The following is a 21032-nucleotide window of genomic DNA, read 5'->3' as shown; positions in this document are numbered from 1 at the left end:
AGGGACTATCACTCAATCCTACTGTTACCTCCCCGATCCTGACAGGTGAACATAATTCCCATCATTGCCAAGGCTGACACCATCTCCAAGAGCGAGCTCCACAAATTCAAGATCAAGATCATGGGTGAGCTGGTCAGCAATGGAGTCCAGATCTACCAGTTTCCCACTGATGATGAGGCTGTTGCAGAGATTAACGCAGTCATGAACGTGAGTGGTGGGTGAGGTCTTGGGCTTGGGAGGGCTTGGAGACAGCACATATCTTAGATATGCCCCTGGGAATGGCCTCTTGTTCTCAGAATTCCAGCCTTAGCTTCTCCAAGATGGGGTGGGAGGCAGGTGTCAGAAGCCTTCCTGTCTTGTGTCCTGTGGGCAGGGGATAAGAGCAATTGGGGATTAGGTGTGTGCTGAGTTCTGGACTCAGGTGGGAATGTGAAGCCTAAAGCAAAAGACCAGGGGTTGGTAACCCAAAGGGAGCCAGGCCCACAGGCCCTGTCAGGGAGCTCTGCTGCCCTGGGAAAAGCATCACAGAGTTAGGGACCCCCAGGATGGAGAGGGAGATGGGAAGTGAGCCGTCGAGTCCAGGGCCTTGTTTGGGGCTGATAACTCCTCCCTGGGGTGCAGGGCAGTGAGGGAGAGCCGGTCCCTTTATGCCAGTGCAGTGCTCACACATGCCTGGGCCCCTTTCCAGGCACACCTGCCCTTTGCTGTGGTGGGCAGCACGGAGGAGGTGAAGGTGGGCAACAAGCTGGTGCGAGCACGGCAGTACCCCTGGGGAGTGGTGCAGGGTGAGTGTGGTGGGAGCGCATCCCCAGTTGGGGCCACAACTCAGTCTCCTTCTGTCCAGCTACTGAGGCCCCCAGCTGCTGTCCTGCTGCCCTCTGTTCGTCCGCATGGCCACTTCAGTCTGTGAGCTCCCCACGCCACCAGCCTCTCTCCTGCTGCCTGTCTCACACTGGAGCCACTGAGGCACCCAGCCACATCCTGCTGTCTCCCTCCACCCAAATCTGTATGTTCACCTCACTCTGAGCTGCCGGACACCCCAACCACTGCTCTCTCCTACCTTTCCACATGTCTGTCTTGCTCTGTGGAGCCACTGAGGCCTCTGACCACTCTTTTGCTTGCCTCACACTGTGGAGCCATCAAGGCACCCAGCCACTCTCCGCCTGCCCTGCTGTCCCCTGCCCATCTGTGTGCCTTCCTCATGCCTCTCATGCCCCTGACTGCTGTCCCACTGTCCCCTGCCGATGTTTCTCCCTCACTCAATGCCTCTCATGCTGGTTTCAGTGGAGAACGAGAACCACTGCGACTTTGTGAAGCTGCGGGAGATGCTGATCCGGGTGAACATGGAGGACCTGCGGGAGCAGACCCACAGTCGGCACTACGAGCTCTACCGACGCTGCAAGTTGGAGGAGATGGGCTTCCAGGACAGTGATGGTGACAGCCAGCCCTTCAGGTGACAGGCTGCACTGCAATGTCACAGCCACTCTTTATTTTCTTATTTATGTATACTGTGTGTCTGTGTGGGTAAGCGTGCACAAATGCAGGTGAGCGTGAAGGCCAGAGGAGGTCGTTGAAGTCCTTTGAGCTGGAGCTACAGGTGGTTTTGAGCTGCCTCACGTGGGTGCTGTGAACCGAACTCAGGTCCTTTCAAGAACAGCAAGTGTTCTTAACCACTGAGCCATTTCTCTGGCCCCGTGCCACAGCTGCTCTTGTCTTGTACCAGCGCTTGGCCTGTTTGCTCTTGTGAGCCAGGCAGAGGCTGGTGGGAGCCCCACATCCTCTTGTCCCCAACATCTCCCTCGCTCTGGCTCTGTCCCACCCCGTGTCACCATCCTGCCCTTGGCATCTTTTCTGGGTCTCCACAGCCTCCAAGAGACATACGAGGCCAAGAGGAAGGAGTTCCTAAGTGAGCTACAGAGGAAGGAGGAGGAGATGAGACAGATGTTCGTCAACAAAGTGAAGGAGACGGAGCTGGAGCTGAAGGAGAAGGAACGCGAGGTGTGTGCAGGCCTGGGGCTGTGGGCATGAGGCCAGGGCAGGCAGGCTGGTGTGCAGATGGCACCAGTACCTTGAACGTACCAAAGTGCCCCCATCCCCTCCACCCCAGCTCCATGAGAAGTTTGAGCACCTGAAGCGGATTCACCAGGAGGAGAAGCGCAAGGTGGAGGAGAAGCGCAGGGAGCTGGAGGAGGAAACCAAGGCCTTCAACTGCAGGAAGGCAGCCATGGAGGCCCTGCAGTCTCAGGCCATGCATGCCACCTCACAGCAGCCCCTGAGGAAGGACAAGGACAAGAAGAAGTAAGTGACATCTCCAATCCCTGCGGGCTCCTCTCCCCTGCGAGCTCCTCTCCCCTGCAGGCTCCTCTCCCCTGCAGGCCCCTCCTCTCCCCCTGCGGGCCCCCTCCTCTCCCCTGCGGGCCCCTCCTCTCCCCTGCAGGCTCCTCTCCTCTCCTCTGTGGGCTCCTCTCCTCTCCCCTGCGGGCCCCCTCCTCTCCCCTGCGGGCCCCCTCCTCTTGCCTGCTCTCGGACTCACTGCAGTTTGTGCTCTCCTCCCGTTCTCCCATTAGAGCCCCCATGCCCCAGTCTGAATCTCCTTTTTGCAGCCGCTTACTCTCCATCCAGTCCTGTGCCCTGCGTTCTCCCTCCCCCTTTGCTCTCTCTTGCTCCCTCATTCCCCCCCCCCCGCAGCACCCTCAGCAGCTGGGCTCTTGAGCTACTGCAGTGGTGAGGGAGGCTGGGGCGCAGGGGCAGGGGAGGCAGGGAACAGCTGAGCAAGGGTAGCTCCAGGAGGCTGGGGTGAGTCTCTCAGGACAGGAGAGGGACAGGACAAGGACTCGGGACTGTCCTCATTTCCTGCCAGACCCTAAAAGCTCCTGTGCTTCTATTTAGGCAGCTGTGACGTGGTGCCCTAGGCCTGAGGCAGGGTGTGGAACCCATAACAGCAGAAAGCCAGCGAGCTGTCCTCTGGGTCACTGTCATCTCTACACAGCTATTCATGAGGGCTGTTCTGCAGGGATGAAAGGACATGGCTCCCGTAGGGCTCTGTGGCCGTGCCAGGGAGCAGGGTCACCCTTCTAGGGACTAGAGACATTCCTGTAGAGAGGCCAGGGAAACCCAAATGCCAAGGAGGCTCTCTTCCCACCCAGCCTCAGGCATGCTGGCCAAGGAACAACCCCCAATCAGTTTCCCTTAGCATTTTCTTTGTGCCCTCCCCCCACTTTTTTTCTTTTTGTAGTTCTGGGCATGGAACCTAGGGCCTCACACATGCTAGAGAAGTTCTGTATTGCTGAGCCGCATTCCCAGCACCGTAGGCTCTCCATAGCCCCTTCCCACATCCAATGCCCTGGCCCCATGGCTCTCACCCTCCCACTCTCCCTTCACTCAGAGGCTCATACCAATCACAGTACTGTGCCTGATCCACCATTCTCCCAGCCTCTGGCCTGGATTTGGTCTCTTCCTTTTCTTGCCAACCCAGGAGATAAGCGGATCCATCCATCCTGACCCTCACTCCTGAGCTCTGGTTTTCTCCCAAACTATTTAAGGATATGTGTGCCCAGGCCCTTCCTTCCTTGGTAGTGGAGCCTAGTGGTTAGGGTCACACAGTGCGTAGTTAGCGGGCTCTGGGATGCAGCTACGTATATGAACTCTGCCATGTCACATCCCATCTCAGACTCCATTCCCTAACACACGTGCACACATACATGCACACACTGTCTTACACTACTGCCTATCATATCCATAGGCACAGGTGCATGTTAACCAGCACGTGGCACAGACGTGCATAGATACACAGGTACCTTAAGGAAAAGAAACTAACAGTGCTTCTCCCTGGGGTCAAAGCACTTGGAGCAGATTCTAGTTGTCGTTCCCAAGGTTTGCCCTCTGCTTTGGGACAGGCTTTCCTCCTTTCTATAGTATTCATCCTAATGCCTGGCGACCCACCCCAGTTGCCTGTCCCCAGAGAGGACCCCAGGCCCACACTTCTCTTGGCTATGAGAATTTCCCTTCATTTTACAGCTTCTTCCAGCCCTGGTCCTAAATCCAGCTCTTGGTTTGGTGAGCATGGAGGTTGAGGCAGAATCAGTGTGGACTTTATTTTAGGCTGGCAGTCAGAGACGGGGCTCCTCCTGAGAGGAGCAGGGCCCGGAGGACTGTGCACCTAAAGTGACTTTGCCCTGCTCCCTACCAGCTTGGCCCAGGCCACCCTGTAAAAGAAGAGGTAGGTAGGGCAGCAGCATCTAAGAAGGAAGCTCTGGAGAGCCACAGGGCCAGTCGGGTTGTGGCAGCACATCCTGCATTCCCAGCCCTAAGGAGGTGAAGGCAGGAGGATCGCTCTTAAGTTTGAGGCCAGCTTAGGCTCTATAGTAAGTTACTAGGGCAGCCTGGGATACCTAGCAAGATCTTGTCTCAAAAAAAGAAACAAAAAACAAAAAACCGAAAAACAAAAGAAAAGCTGGATGTGGTGGCACATGCCTTTAATTCTGGCACCTGGGCGGCAAAGGCAGGTGAATCTCTGTGAGATTGAGGCCAGCCTGGTCTACATAGTAAGTTTCAGGCCAGCTGTGACTATAGGGAAACTTTTTCTCAAAAGAAAAAGAAAAAAGAAACCACAGGGAGAAGGGAGAGTAGGGGTAGAACCCTACTGCAAGTGACAGACACAGCTGTCAGGGAGATTTGTCAGGTATCTGGTCTCCTGGGATGTCATTCTCCAGGCCTAGGTCTAGAAGATAGGCCCTTTCTGTTGACTGGTTATACCAGAAAGCTTCAGTCAGTTTGGCTCTGGGAGAGAGGACTCGCTACCCGTGGAGCTGGTATGGGAGGGTCACAGGGCCGGACACGGCTGCTTCCTGCCCTGGTCCAGGGGATCGGGTGGGCTGGGTGTGTATTTGGGAGTGGGCATTTGGCATGGCCATTGAGTTGAATGGCTTTGGTTGATTGTACTCATTCTTCAAATTTTAACACATTTTTGCGAAATTACTTCCCAATCAGATCTTGACCCTCAGCCCGGGATGCCACAAAGTGAAACGAGTTCCCTGCTTTGCTCATCACAAATGCCAAACTGACTGTCCTTTCCCGGTGTCCACCTTGCTGTCTTTTGCTTCTGTTTGATTTGGTCTGCGTATCTTTTAATGTGTCTGTTTTTGTTTTGTTTGTTTTATTTTTATTTTTCAGTTAAAGCACGCCCAGACTTACATGTCAAGAGCGGACTTTAGACTTTCATGTGTTAAGTTGCTTGAGTTACACCTTGTGACCTTTCTCCCATAACTTGGTGTGAGGATGGACTGGGAGCCGGTACTGACTCCAGTGTTTACAGCCTTGCCCTGTCCCTACCCCACCCGGCCCCAGGCTGCCTGGGCCTGGCTGGCTACCCCTCTCTATGCAAATGCGTCAAAGCCATGAATGCTGGAATCCAAAACTGACAAGGTTTATTTTTTTCAGAGCCAGTGGCTGGTCTTCCATTTACAGTGTCACTATTCCTTGATGGAGCTCTAGGGATGGCCCCAGCCGGTGATGCTAGGCCTAATTGTTCAGCGTCAAGACGGCGACTCACGTGGTGCCTAGGTGCGGCCTGTGGTCTGGTATACCCGCTGCAAAATTCGCCTGGTTCCTTCCATTTTAATTTTTCTAACCTAGAGCTTAATTTCAATAATAACTTTGAAACACTTCTAAATTTTGATTTTTGGCACCAGTGTAAAGACAAATAATATCTGTCTCTCCCATTATTTTCATAAGTAACACAGATTCCCTGATTTTTAAAACTAAAAATCTCTCTAAATCTTTCTTATGTATAAAACACTACTTTCATAGGTAGGGAGAGGCGGGGAATAAACTTCCTGTAATGACAGTGTTTGGGACTTCTTTACGGACAAAAATGGACTCCGGACAAGACCATGTCCAGTGTTTTACTGTGAATGTAAATGGAATAGCAGCCCAAAGCCCTTGTCTCTGCCCCAGAGGTGCTACCTGTGAACGGGGACCAAGTAGGTGTTTGTTAAGTGTTTGACTCCAAATCAACCCCTGCTCCCCCCAACCAGAGTGCTCAATGGAGAGATAGCTGTTATGTCAAAGTCATTGTTTCTTCTTTCCTGGCTGAGTCACAGGGCAAGGAGATAAAGGTGTCTGATGTATTAGGACAATTTCAAGAAAAAAAACCCTAAAAACAACAGTCAAGAGTTCTCCTCCTCCAGCTGACCTTAATCTTCAGGGGACACTTTAAGAAAGTGGCAGCCAGGCATGATTACAGTGCATAACTGTAATCCCAGCACTTGGAAAGTGGAAGCTGGAGGCCAACCTTTGCTACATTGTTTCAGGCCAGCTTGGGCTACATGAGACCCTGTCTCAAAAAAAAAAAAAAAAAAAAAAAGCCCCAAACAAGAAAAGTACTGACAATCCAGCCCTGCTCCTGATGGTTTACAAGCCTGGAGAGTCCTGATTGAAAACGGAGGGTGAAAACTGACACCTTAGTTGCTGCAGCACCAGGCTGGGCACTGGCCTCCCCAGAAGGATACATTCAATGCTGGAGGAACTCACCACCCAGCTGCTTCCTCTCTGGGATCCCGAGGGGACTGTGCTGGTTCATGCTGCACCCAGTTTTTCATGCCCTGATCTTCCCTCCCATCACTATAACACCGCCCCCCCCACCTGGACTGCCTCACTGATTTCCAGGGCTGAGTCTGGGCCTATACATGTAAGAGGCCCCATGTGGCAGGAGAGCAGGTTTGCTGATGCTCTGAGTACTGAGGAGGGCTATGGCATGTCCAGGGTTGATCCTGACTGCAAGGCTGGAAGCTCAAACTACTTACTAGGAAAATACGAATGTAAAATTAGGTTCAGGGTCTAGTTTCACAGTGAGTCCACCATTGGCCATGACAGAACTGATATTGGGGATACCAGGTGGATCTGGATGGTGGACCAGCAGCTCCTCTTAGGGCACATGTATGTCTGAGGGTGTATTCACTTGGATCAAAGCATGTCCTTCAGAATGGCCTCTCCTAGCCAGTGTATTCCTGGATGAGGCCTGATGACCCAGCAAGCCCCCTGGTAATGTAAGAGAGAGGACTCTGGCTCATGGACCATGCTAGGGACTCTGAAACCAGCAGATTCCACCACCATCCCCTACAGCTTGCCAGTCACCACCTGGGCATATTGGAAGGCCATTGTGGTCTGTCCCTACCTGTGGCCCAAGGCTTGCCAGCATCCCTGGGAAGACCTGACTTGCATTTTCTAGGGTCCCATCAGCCATGGCAAACTTCTCCCCTTCTGTGTGGAATTGTGTCATCTTTAGCTCAGCTAAATTCATCCTTGGCATACAAGGTGAGCATGGTACCCCTTGAATAATGTGGCCCCATGTGCAGCTGAAATGGATCCATTTCTTCTCTGTCGTCTGTTGGCTTCACTGGGATTATTATAGGATCATGTTGGCATTTACTGTCCTTGTCGTCCCTGAGTTATTTTGGTTTGTGGTGGAATAACTGTGTAATTTATTGACTAAACCTGGACTTTTGAGAGAGAAAGAGGATGCTGTTAATAATCATGTCAGGTGGTCAGACCTATAATCTCAGCCACTCGGCAGGCTGAGGCAGGAGGATCACAAGTTCAAGGCCAGCCTGGGCAATTTAGCAAGACCCTATATCAAACTAAAAAAGTGCTGGGCATGTCACTCAGTGGTAGAGAGCTTGCCTAGCATGCATGGGGGTGAGTTCCATCCCCAGCATTGGGAAGGAAGGAAGGATGGATCAAGTCACCAGCTATAAAGCTGATGGTCCTAGACCAACCAGGATGTGTATTCTCCCTTGTAATGGGTAACCTGAATCCAGGTGCCTTGTGATCATGCAAACTGACCCCATGTTTGTGTGTGTCTGTGAGCTCCCTTTCGGTGGGTTGCTACTGGGTGAGAGGCCCCAAGGGAAGCCGGCTTGCTCACCTGTTAACGTTATCTTGCTTTTCTGAAACCACTTCAGTTGTTAATTCATTTACTTCTCCATTCATTGACTTGTTTCGTTTATTTCCACTCACTTTGTACTCATTTGTTTTCATTAAATTTTGTGTTTATTTTGAGTTCTTTATGGTGTCATTTTTGGGCAGTAGCTTTTTGATTCAAGTGACCTCAGCCTATCAAGATCCTGCAGCTATGTCAGGATACAGCCTGCTTCTGCCGTGTCCTTTGGGGAGGTAGATCTGCTTCTGAAGGAATTACTTTTCATAGTGAGCCCTGCTGTAGGTTTCTGTGAACACACCTGAGAGGGAGGAAAGAGTCATAGGAGAGGGAAACTGCAGTTGTGGCCCATGAAGAGTTACAGGTAACTGGATGCAGGACAGAGAGAAGGCACACTTCACCCTCAAGGAGTTTATGTCCTTAGTGAGGAGACTTGACTTGGGACAACTAACACTTGTGTGTTCTCAACTCCTCTAATGAATGTACTAACACCTCTAATCTTCATCACGATTTTATGATTCGATACTATTACTATCCCCGTCTTATAAGTGAGGCACCAGAGAGGTTATGTAATAATCTAAGGCCACACAGTTAAGTAACTGGAAGAGCCAGGATTTGAACACTGGTTGTTTGCTCCTTGGCGGCCCTGTGGAATCACAGGGCAGGAATGGGAATGTGAGCAGTGTTAGTGTGCTGTGAGTGTGGGCTGTGGGCCCCAGATGGTTTTGTGGGAGGTGAGAAGCCCTGGGAGACAGGCAGGCCTTTGGCCAAGGAAGGGCAGACTGGTGAAGACAAGCATGTGGGGCTATCTGAGGCATTTTCTTTGCCAGACTCCTGCCAAGACCAAAATGAGAAAAGTGGGGATGAGGCAGGGAGGTGACAGCCTGACTCTGGCATGCAGACGTCCCTTGTGAAGGTGTCTCAGCTCTGTCTGTAGGAAGCAGGTGACCGGGAGGCTAAGCCATCTATGCTATGAAAACAGAAGCCTCCTTGGTGGAAGGGCCAGTGTTACCCAGTTTGACTCACCCACTCGAGGAGGTACTGTTTGGACAAGTCTAAGAAAGGCCCCAGCCTTTGTCCCCTTAGCTCCTCCTCACTTGTCTACTGCCATGGCTTCTGCATCTGGACCCCTCCCATCTCCACTTCAGTCCCTCACTAGCCCCTAGCCCTCCCAGGTAAGGAGAGAAGGAAGGTGGATTGTGTCCATGTTAACTCTGCCTCAGGAACTTCCAGTGTGTGTGCTAAGGTAGGATATGTGTTCCTAAAGTAAAAAGGACTAGGACAGACCCCAGGTTCCTAAAGCAAGTGTGAGCAACAGTCTTTAAAAAGCATGGTAGGGCCTTGTCAGTGAAGTGTTTGCTGCCCGAGAAGAGTTCTGTCGTTAGCAGACAGGCAGAGCAGGTCCGCCTTCTCTTTCTCATTGAGACGGTAGGGTCAGCTCTGGGGACAGTTTACAGCCAGAGCCACCTGGTTGACAAGCCCAGATGCCTTGCAGCAGCCACCCAAAGCCACAGGGAGTCCCATCCACATAGTACCCACCTCCGCAGGAGGGAAGGGCGTCAAGCAGTCAAAGCTGGGCACCTTGCCTGCCTGCCACAGCTAGTCACTGCAGATGTCTCCATGCCAGGCTTCTGGCCCCTGTCAGCTGCCCACCTTAAACCCATTTTCTAATTCTGGTCTTCTCAGGACCTACCTGAAAGATAGATATTGATGGGACCCAGGAGAGAGGGCCCAAAGTGTATTTGACTCTATGAAGTCTAAGTGTACAGAGTTCCATAAATACAAAGCAAGTTTCTAGAAGGATTGAAAGCAATTAGAAGTCAATTTTGACAAAAGCTCCAACAAGCCAGGTGTGGTGACACATGCCTGTAATCCCAGCACTTGGGAGAATGAGGCAGGATTTCGAGTTTGAGATCAGCCTAGGCTAAATAGTGAGACTTGATCTCAAAGCCAAAATAAGGGCTGGCAAGATAGTCCAGTGGGTGAAGGTGCTTGCCACAAAGCCTGATGACCTGAGCTTGATCCCCGAGACCCACATGGCAGGAGAGATCCGAATTCCACAAGTTGTCTTCTGACCTCCACACACATGCTGCGGCACCATTCACACACAAATAAACACATAGATGAAGCTCCAACAGACAAACTAAAGGAAAAACAGTCCCCTGACCTCATAATGTAATTGATCTAGTCCCTGGCCACACAGTGTGGCTCTGGCAACAGAGCATGCCCCACCCCCACCCTGTGGCTTAGTACATTCACAGAAGAGCTGTTCACAGTGCAGAGGTGTCACAGACCACCTCTAAATGTGTGGCCTAGTCATTCAAGTCCCAACTTGGGGACTGATACAGCTCCAGCTGGCATCTTTGCCAGCTGGGCCCCACTGCTTTAGAGAATGGCTCTACAGTATCACAGCTTCAGAGGAGCTGCTGGCATAGTCTAGGCCAGCCAGGGTGACATAGTGAGAATCTGTCTCAAACAAACAAACACACAAAAAGAATGTTGAGAGACATGAAGATGGTGTAGACCTGACTCATGAAGTTTCAGGGGGAGGCAAAGACTGTATCAGGGCCACTTTGTGCCTGCCCAGCACTGCGACTGAAGCTTGGCTGTAGGCTCAGAGACAGAGGGCCTTTTCTTCCTTTTTCTTTTCCTTTCTTCCTCCTCCTCCCCTTCCTCCCCCTCCTCCTCTCTCCTCCTCTCCCCCTCCCTCCCTTCCTCCTCCCCCCCCTCCTCCTCCTCCTCGAGCAGATGGCAGGCTAGACCCTAGAACTTGCTCAGCCATCCCAGGCAGCAGTTAGGGACTTCGCCTTCTCTCCACAAGTGTCGTAGGAGTACCCAGTCATTAATAGGAAGTCCTCTAGAGAAGGACCTACAGAGTGGCAGGGAACACAGGATGGCTGGACTGAAGTGCTGCTCCTGTTTTTGAAACAGGTCTGGGATGGTGCAAGGATCTGGCCAGCCCTGGCAGGTCTAACAGCAAGAACTGGACCAGGGCCTGTCCTTCAGGCCAGAGAAGGGCCCATTCTAGCTCTTATTCAGGTGCTGAGGGACAGAGCCTGCTTTTGCTGAGGAAGGAAGAAACAAACACAGGCTGATAGTGCATAGTTCTTCCTGATCCCTGGGCCCTCAGGATAGAGGGAGAAGGAAGTGTGATGGTTGTCAGGCCGCCTTGACCTCTGCTGACCCTGGTCTGTGCTCTGTGTCCTAAATTTCTTGTAAGGGCTGAGGAACTTCCTCAGTTGCTCTTCTAGGGTCTTAAAGAGTTCACAGGAGTCCAAGCATGGAATTCCCGTAGGCTCTAGAGGCACATGAGTGGTGGCAGAGAGCAGAGAGGCAGGCAGGGTAACAGAGGCAGCAGTGCAGGAGGGTGACCACAAACTTCTCAGGTGCCTCTTCACAAGTTCTTTGCAGCCACCACACTGCTCAGCACCAACCTGTGTCACAACAGACTGGTGACCCTGAAGAGGAGCATCTCGGGCCCAGAGTCAGACAACCAAGTGCCAGCACGTTCTCACGAGGCACTTTCAGTGGGGTCCCAGCACTCCACTTCAGAGCTTTAACTAACTCTACCATTCTAGGGACCTCCATCTCCAACCTTAGTAAAACTGTCATTAGTCTAACTGCCTGTTCCATTCTGACCTGCCCTGAGGGCTGCTGTCCACCCTGTGCCTGACGCCATACCTTCATATAGACAGTGAAGTCTGGGAATGATAGTCCCCAGTATTAAGTTCAAGGTTGAGTCTTCCCAAGCACTCTCCACATCCCCAATCCACTTTCTCTAAGAGCTGCCATCCACTTCCTTATTTCTCACTGTCAGAAATCCATTTTCAAGAGTCCAAAGGAGGAATGAGTGGCCCATACTGGGGTCTACAGCCTACGGCCAAGTGTAGAAAGCCCAGCCTGGAGGCAAACTCCTGTCACAGTTGTCATGCCCAGTGCATCTTCTGGAACCCTCAAGGGCTAAGAAGGGCCATGGGTAACACTTTGAGGGCCAAGTTGATGTCTACCTGTGCTTTCTTTAGCAGATCAGATATAGGAGCACAGCAGTCGGGCATGAGCCTCTCCAACTCTAAGGTGATGATGACCAAAGCCAGTGTGGAGCCCTTGAACTGCAGCAGCTGGTGGCCCGCCATACAGTGCTGCAGCTGCCTGGTCAGGGACGCGACGTGGAGGGAAGGATTCCTCTGAGGCAGCGGCTCCGCCACATGGGGGCCAGCAGGACCATCAGGGCGTGGAGCTGGAGACTATGGTTTTGAATGTCAGAGCAGAACCCCCCTCCCCTAGTTTCCACACATCAGTGACCAAAAGTGCAAAGGGGTTCGATTCCCATCAGGGAGCATCAGGCGTGACTCAACCCTTTTCGTTCCTGTTCCTGTCTGTGACCTAGGCCTTGAGGCTTAGTGCCCAGTCTGAGGCCAAACCAAGCTTCAACTCTGGGGAGAAATGGCAGTCTGATGTGTGATGGGGTTACTCTGAGGCTAAAGTGCTTGGATGACCATGTTTCTGTTCTGAGACATGATAAAGGGAGCAGAAAAGTTACCTGTCACTGCCTGACCTGAGGAGAAACTTGCAGCCTGTCTTTAGCAACCGGTCTCCCATAATGAAACAACCCTTAGCAGTTTAATCTTCATGCTTCATAGCAGACCAAAACACCATGCCATTTCCTCATTTGCATAATTCTGCCTTACTAACAAGCACATCCAGAGGGATGACCACCATTCCCCAACTAAAACCGACACAAACTAACGTCTGATATTTTTTTAAGTGCCAGATCTGTATGGTCTAACGCCTCAATAAGGATTGTGTGTAGGTGAACAGAGACAGCTGAGTGAATGTGTGTAAAGTGTAGCAAAAGCAGACAGATATTTATGTACAATATTCATAGAATGGAAAGTTAAATATTTTTGCAGTGTGTATTTAAAAAGAGAAACTTACCATCATAGTGCCATCTAAGCATCTTTGTCAAGTAAACTCCATGTCCTTTAGAAATGAGACTCTGGTAGAATGGTGTGGGATTTAAAGACATTTTTTCACTCTTCTGTATGTCATGAGCCTTTGTGGGTCACCTCACCATGGTGCATGTGCAAGGACGTGTTGCACGCCTGTGCTTTGCCCGTCCTATGTTGTGAACAGCTGTTCCAAAGGCACGGATGAGTCTCAGGGAGACTCTGTAAACTCCTCATGCTTATTATAGTCAAGAAGTCCAGCGACGTTGCTGTGTGGAGGTCCCAGTGCAGTCTGTCCAGGGTAGCCAGCGCCATCCTCAGAGCTCATTCGGGGCACAGCCAGACCACAGTGCTTTCTGAAGTCTTTTACGCCGTGGAATTGACTGTAAAAAGAAAATAAAAGAGGCCAAAGCCCTACAGCATGTCACAGTAGCTTTTCTTTTCTTTCTTCTCTCCGGGGCTGGGGCACATAACCTGAGGACAGTTGTCTTCCAATGCCCTTCTGAGAATGCTGCTGAAAGAAAAACCAAACCAGATCTCGGACGTCTGGCAAGTCCTTAGGTGGGGTGTACCATGAGGTCAGCCTTTACGAAAGCCCTCAGTTCCCCACTGTGTGCCAGCTCATACCCAGAGGTGCTTCAGAGCCTGCATTGGGCCGTCCCTGTGTTCAGCTGTAAGAGTTCACCCCAAACTTCCTGGGAGTTCTGGGCTCTACCCACCCTGGTTCCCAAGTTCCCAGCCCCAGCATGGCCACTTGTTTATTGTCGTTGTTTTGTTTTTTGAGACAGGGTCTTCCCTGAAGCCTCAGCTGGCCTGGAACTCTCTGTAGACCAGGCTGCCCACAATCTCACAGAGATCTGCCTGCCTCTGCCTCCTGAGTGCTGGGATTAAAGATCTGCAACACCACTTAGCATGGTCACTTGAAAGAAAAAGGATTCCTGGTCAGGTTCACTGACAAACCACAGTCCTGCAGCTGCACACAGCTCCCTTCACCTTTCCCCACTTTGGGGGATGTGGGTGTGGGTGTAGGTGGGGGGTGTAGATGCACATACACCTTAGGTGCCATGCCTCAGACCCTGTCCGCTTTTTTTTTGAGATAGAGTCTTTCACTGGCCTGGAATTCTCTGAGTAGGTGAGGCTGGCCAGCCAGTATGCTCTAGGGATCCGCATGTCTCCATCTCCTCAGGGCGAAACTATACACGTGTGCTTATATTCCCACTTTCTTTCACAGTGTGAGTACTGGGAACCCAACTCAGGTCCTCACTTGCACTTTACCAGCTGGGCCCTCTCCCTAGTCCCTTCCTTCAACTTTAATTGAAGGTGGTTCAATTCTGGGAAAAACTATGGCTGCCAGGCATTGTGGTGGCACACAGTTGTAACCACAGCACTTGGCAGGTGGAAGCCAGACAATTGGGGATCGAGGTCATCTTTGGCTACATAGTTTGAGTTCAACCTGGGCTATGTAAGACCTATCTCAGGAAACCCAAAACAAAAACACAAACAAAAAACCCACAAAAATCTCTGCCTTATCCTTAGAAGCTTTTTTGAACTTTTAAGTGTGGATGGTATTAATGGTTTAATCCTACTTTTATAGAGAGACAAAATATTTATTATAATCTCCAGAAGTACTTTGAAAAGTTACTTACTTGATTTTTAGTTGGAAGAAAACAAGTTTTAGAGGGTACAAATTATACTTTTAAAAGATTTTTTAAATGTGTGTGTGTGTCTGTCTGTGTGTCTGTGTGGGGAATGCATGAGTGCAGGTGCCCATGACGGCCTGAAGAGGGTATTCAGATCCCTTAGAGCTAGCGTGACAGGCTGTTGTGAGCCACCTCATGTGGGTGCTGGGAACTGAACTCTGATCCTCTGTAAGAGCAGCAAGTGCTCTTAACCACTGAGCCATCCCTTTAGCCCACACTTAATACTGCAATAAACATTTGTATTGAAGGTTTGGAACTGGATACACAAGTCATGTTTTCCTGCTGCTTTAGACCATGAGATCAGCCAAGGAAGACACTGGAGAAATGGCAATCCCTGTGTGCCATGTGGAAGAGGTCAGAGCACAGTGTGGAGGGTTGGGAAGCAGATGAGGAGACAGAAAGCCACAGTGGGACTCAGATGGGCACGTGAGCTTGAAGTACACATGGGAGCTTCTGCTCCACCTCCAGCACGTGGCTCTCCTGCCCCTGTCAGAGAAGGGTCTCAGAATCCTTAAGGACCAAGTTCATTGGCACAGCCAGGTCAAGTCTCAAGCAGCTTCTTAGGCATGGGTTCTGGGAGTAGATTTGAAGCCATGTCGTTAGAGAGCTGTCAGCCACACATATGCTGGTTCAGTGAGGGGTGGCTCCTGCCATCAACCAATGAGGCCTGATGTATCTTCCAGAAGGTCGAACCTCTGGGGCTGCTAGGCCAGGAGAGTTCAGTTGTTTTATTCTTCCATTTGTGGAGTCTCAGAGTGTGACAAGCCAAAAGAAGGGGCAATAGAGATCTGGTGGAACTAATGAGTTACAAAATGCTACCATTTCCAGGGCACAACCTTTCAGGGACCCTGAGCACTCCAATGTGACGCTCCTGTTCCTTAGATACAGACCAGTGCAGATGTCCGGGGATATATCCCTCCTTTTCATTAACCATTTTTTGTTTGTTTTGTTTTTGAGACAGGGTCTCCCTGTAGCCCCAGTTATCCCAGAACTTGCTGTATAGACCAGGCTGGCCTCAGTCTCACAGAGATCCACCTGCCTAAGCCTCCCAAGTGCTGTGATTAAAAGGCATGCACCACCACACTTGGCACTGGTTAACTTTTTTTAGCAAGTCAAGGAAGTGCCTGTGACGTGGTGGTGATTTCTCTTTCATCTGGAGTATGAACACATTGGAGCTGATTGTGAATGCCAGGAACACACTGGAAAGCACTTGTGGAATTTTATCCTTAAGAAAATCAATAAGGGAGCTGGAGAGATGGCTTAGTGGGTAAGTGGGCACACAGGAGAACCTGAGTTCAAATCTCCAGCACCCATGTAAAAAGCTGGGTGTGGCCGCACATGCCGTAACCTCGGCACTGTGGGGACGGTAATAAAGGGTCACTGGGCTTGCTGGCTGCCAGCCTAGCTCATTTCAGTGAGAGACCCTGTCTCAAAGGAATAAGGTGGCACTCCATACACCTGACATCCATCTTTGGCCTTAATACCAGCATGGGCATGTGCACCCATGAGCATACACACACACACACACACACACACAACACACCATAGCACACTCACCCATATGTATATACACCCACACAAAAGAAAAAAAGCTTAAAGACTATGTTCCTCTTTGAATTAGTGTTACTTATAGATATGGCTAAGAAAGATGTTTCTAGGGGCTGGAGAGATGGCTCAGAGGTTAAGAGCATGGACTGATCTTGCAGAGGACCCAGGTTTGATTCCCAGCACCCACATGGCAACTAACAACCGTCTTTAGCTTCAGTTCTAGGGGATCCAATGCCCTCTTCTGACCTCCAAGGGCATTGCATAACACGGGTACATTTACATGCAGGCAATACACTCATACACATAAAAATGAACGAAAATGATAAAATATTTTAAAAAATAGATATTTCTTGTGGTGGCACACGCCTGTAGTCCCAGCACTTGAGAGGCAGAGGCAGGCAGATCTCTGTGAATTCAAGGCCAGCCTGGTCTACATAGTGAGTTCCAGGACAGCTGGGGCTACAGGGAGACCCTGTCTCACAAAGACCAAAAAAAGATAAGATATTTCTGAGTTCGGATCCACAGGTGACTAGTCGGTATTCCTTTGTTAAAGAGACAGACAGGAAATGGGAATATGATACTTCCTCACGGTCCCATTCTGGGCTCAAACCCCATTGAATGAATGGGTCCAGGCAGCATGGCCTACCTCATCAGCGGAAATCCCTTTCCAACAACTACGCACTCTGTCCTCTCCAAGTCCAACCCTGATGACTACAGGATACTGATCTAGATAAGGCCCTGTAGGTAGGAATCCCAGCACTGCCCCTTGAGGCAAGTGGCTTACTTGATGTGTTGTGGTTTGAACATCTGGGATGGTTCAGCCCTCAGGAAGTAGAGGGGAACAGGTTAGTTTCCTGTCACAGCATCTGTCACCATCCTGGAGAGCCTTTCTACCTTTATTGAAGCCACATGGCTAGCTAAAGACAGTGAGAAGAGCCAAATTAAAGGTGTCCTGCCAATGCTGGAGAGACGGCTCAGCAGTTAAGATCACTGGCTATTCTTGCAGAAGACCTGAGTTCAATTCCCAGCACCCACATGGCAGCTAACAACCATCTGTAACTCCAATTCCAGGGGATCCAACGCCCTCTTCTGTCCTCCACAGGTACTGCATGACATGGGTGCAGTTACATATGTGCAGGCATAACACCCATACAGATTAAAAAAAAAGATTGGAGTTGGAGTCGCACGTGGTATTGCACACCTTTAACCTTAGCACTTGGGAGGCAGAGGCAGGCAGATCTCTGTGATATCAAAGCCAGCCTGGTCTACATAGCAAGTTACAGGCCAGCTGGGGCTACAGGGGGACCCTGTCTCAAAAAACAAACAAAACAAAACAAAAGAATGGAGTTGGGTTCCCAGCACCCACATCAACGATTCACAACCACTTGTAACTCTCCAGCCCAGGAGCTCTGACATCTGTGGCCTCTGAAGGCACCTGCACTCAGTACAAAAACTCAAATGCAGACACATGTGTACACATAATTAAGAACAATAAAAATAGACTGCCTATGGTGGTGCATGCTCTTAATTGCAACACTAGGGAGGCAGAGGAAGGTGGATCTCTGTGAGTTTGAACCTAGCCTCATCTACATAGCAAGTATCAGGTCAGTCAGGGCTACATAGTGAAACCCTGTCTCAAAAAACCAAAATAGTATAAATAAATAGATAAGTAAAAATAAAAAAATAATTTTTAAAAAATGTTGCATGGCCTTGGAAAAACAGAAGACATTCTCAGCGTTAGGAGGCCTCGACAGGATTCCCTGCAAGGTACATCTTGACCTGCCAGAAAAGAAAAAGACTCAGTGATGGGAATTGGAAAGATGGTTCCTTCAGAGGACCTGAGTTGGGTTCCTAGCACCCTCCTGGGATGACTCACAACCACCTGTATCTCCAGCTCCAAGGGATCTAAAGCCCACTTCTGGCCTCCACAGGCACCCATGTGCAGGCAGACACACCACACACACACACACACACACACACACACACACACACACAAATTAAAAATAATCTTAAGGGTCTGGTGAGATGGCTCAGCTTTTAAGAGCACTGACTGCTCTTGCAAAGGGCCTGGGTTTGGTTCCCAGCGTCCACGTGGTGGCTAACAACAGGCTTTAACTGGTTCCAGGGGATCCAACACCCTCTTCTGGCCTCGATGGGCACTGCACACATATGCACTTAGAAACATGCAGGCAGAACACTCATACACTGAAATAAAAAGTAATTTAAAATTGAATAAGGGAAGAAAGCAGAGAGGAGTTTTTTGTTTTTGTTTTGTTTTGAGACCAGTCCTGGTCAGGCAGTGGCAGGGGTCTCCTGCTTGAGGTGACGAGGGGCTATGAGACGCCCCTTCACCATAAACAGTGGTGGGATTATGTTTTTCTCCATGAGCCGTCCTAAGTCCGGGCCTCTCCCCAAGCCTCCTCTGCTGGACAGTCTTGGGGAAGGTGCGGCTGGGAGGCCCTGTGCGCACACAGAGGATGCTGTGTGCCTGTCCCTCCGCGGGGTCACACCCGTGGGTTGTCTCAGACGCTCTCAGACGCGCATGGGGGTGCAGGACCCGCATCAGGTGGATGAGCAGGAGGGACACACTGGAGGCGCCGGCAGCTGTGCGAGCCCCGAACCAGGGCAGCCGAGGCCCTTGTCCAGTTTCAAGCGAGGAAGTGCCTGGGTGCAGATGCTCCCTAAACTCCCGATGACTCACACCTCCCGCCCCAGGTCTTGACCCAGCCTGGCTTTTCCTATAAAGGAGAGCCAGGACCCTACAGCTGGGGCCTCTAGGGGAGGGATGGGCGCGGCTACTGGGGGTGGGCGTGGCGGGCTCCAGCTGAGCTGCTCCTTCTTAGCCCTTGCTGGAAGATTAGGTGGTAGGCACCTGGGACTGTGCAAGATGGGATGAGCAGGTGAGAGACCCCCTCGACCCCTCTTCTCATTCCCACGTCCACCTGCTTTACTCCTCTTCCCTGTCACGGGCCAGAATCCCCCAGTCTGGGATGGCTGGTGACCACGCTGGCCTTGGGCAACTGTGCCTAGCCCAGCATGCCGAAACTTCCTCCACAGCACAGAGCTGGGGCCATAAAAGCAGGTGCAGGAGCATCAGGACAGCATTCCTCAGTGAACAGTCTTGGGGTGGCACTCCTGACCTGCTGTCTGCACCGTGGTTAGGTCTTCACTTCTCAGAATCTGGGTTACCGTTTACCTAAAAAGGTGATGATCCCAGCTGCTGATGTGGCTCAATTGGTAGAATGCTTATCTAGCATGAACTGAGGCCCAGGACCTCATAAATCCACTGTAGTGGCACATGCCTTTAATCCTAGCACTTGGGATGTGGAGGCTGAGGGATCAGAAGTTCAAGGTCATACTCAGCTACATAGTGAATTTGAGGGCAGCGTGAGATACATGAAACCATCTCAAAAGGGGGGGATACTCTTTCCTTCACCAAGGCATTTCTCATTCAGTAGTTATCAAAGGCCTACTATGTGTCACATACTGGACATGCCAATAAGTCAGATACACATGAAATTTACATTTTATGAGAGAATGAACAGGAATAAAATGTATGGGAACCGTGGCAATTTCCCCTCCCCTGGATACATGCCAGACAGGAATGTGCACATTCTGAGAAAAGACACCCACATAATGCTCAGAGCAGCACTGTCTATGATAGATCGAGCTGGGTACAGTTCAACTGTCCACCACGAGTGAAATGAATATTCTAGAATATTCGCAATGGAAGCCACAACCCCTGGAAAACGAATAAACTGCTAAATCAAAAAGCACAGATTTTTCTTCTTTCTTCTTCTGTCTTTTTATGGGGAGGGGGTGCAGTGGATTGAACCTAAGGCATGCTACGCAAGCACTCTACATCCCCAGTGCTTCGTTTTTTGAGACAGGGTCTCACTATGCAGCTTAGCTTGACCTTGACCTGGCTATCCTCCTGCCTCTGTCTCCTGGGTGCCAGGATTACAGCCTTTGGCCACCACACTGGGTTACAATATTGAGGCTCACAAACAGCATATTGAGAGTAAGGCAATAGTTTCACAGGAGTTCATGGTTCCATTTATAGATTCATTCATCCACTCATTCATCCACTCCTTCATTCAGAGTCTGTATTACCTAGGCTGGCTCAGAACTCCTGGGTTCAAGTGATCTTACAGGTGTGGTCTGTTGTGCCTAACCTTATATATAGTCTTTTTTTTTTTTTTTGAGACAGGGTCTCCCTGTAGCCCCAGCTGTCCTGGAACTCACTATGTAGACCAGGCTGGCCTTGAACTCACAGAGATCTGCCTGCCTCTGCCCCCAAGTGCTGGGACTACAGGCATGCACCACCACACCCGGCCATATAGTCTTTTTAAAAGGGAAATGAATCTATAGATTCAAGATAGTGGTTACCCTTAGGAATGGTTGAATAAAAATGTGGAGGGAGGCTGGGCATGGTTGCTTTTATGCCTTTAATCCCAGCACTCAGGAGATGGAGGCAAGTAGAACTCTATGAGTTTGAAGCCAGCCTGCTCTATATAGCAAGTTCCAAGCCAGCCAGGGATACATAATGAGACCTTGTCTTAAAAAAGGGGAGGGGCTGGAGAGATGGCTTAGCGGTTAAGAACACTGGTTGTTCTTGCAGAAGACCTGGGTTCGAATCCCAGCACCCATACAGCAGCTAACAACTGTCCGTAACTCCAGTCCCAGGGGATCCGACAGCCTCTTCTAATCTCTGCAGGCATTGCACAACACGGGTGCACTTACCTACATGCAAGCAATACACGCATACACATAAAATAAAAATAATAAAAATTTAAAAAAAAATTTAAAAAAAAGGGTTTCGCCGGGCGTGGTGGCACACACCTTTAATCCCAGCACTCTCGGGAAGCAGAGGCAGGAGGATCTCTGTGAGTTCAAGGCCAG

The 21032-nt window shown here is 50.5% G+C and overlaps 1 protein-coding gene across 13 annotated transcripts in view; it reads left to right on the top strand.

Annotated features, from left to right (window-relative positions):
- Positions 1-13307, top strand: part of Septin8 (septin 8) — a 28215-nt gene extending 14908 nt beyond the window's left edge. For 3 of the 13 annotated variants that reach the window (XM_008849320.2, XM_029554216.1, XM_029554209.1), the window contains exons 5-10: positions 46-207; positions 689-785; positions 1285-1453; positions 1866-1998; positions 2108-2298; positions 11959-13307. In XM_008849320.2, the coding sequence (XP_008847542.1) occupies positions 46-207; positions 689-785; positions 1285-1453; positions 1866-1998; positions 2108-2298; positions 11959-12124 (918 nt within the window). In that variant the 3' untranslated portion in view covers positions 12125-13307. Of the gene's footprint in view, positions 1-45; positions 208-688; positions 786-1284; positions 1454-1865; positions 1999-2107; positions 2299-2889; positions 2915-4989; positions 6365-11958 lie in introns of those variants that run through there. The other 10 variants (XM_008849328.2, XM_008849327.2, XM_029554214.1 and 7 more) reach the window with 6 other exon arrangements.
- The last annotated feature ends 7725 nt before the right edge of the window (positions 13308-21032 follow it).

The sequence above is a fragment of the Nannospalax galili genome, unplaced genomic scaffold, assembly GCF_000622305.1.
Source record: "Nannospalax galili isolate Female #2095 unplaced genomic scaffold, S.galili_v1.0 scaffold424, whole genome shotgun sequence".
NCBI classification, from domain to species: Eukaryota; Metazoa; Chordata; class Mammalia; order Rodentia; family Spalacidae; genus Nannospalax; species Nannospalax galili.
Note: the sequence above shows the minus strand (reverse complement) of the source record. Positions and strands in the feature narration are given on the sequence as shown.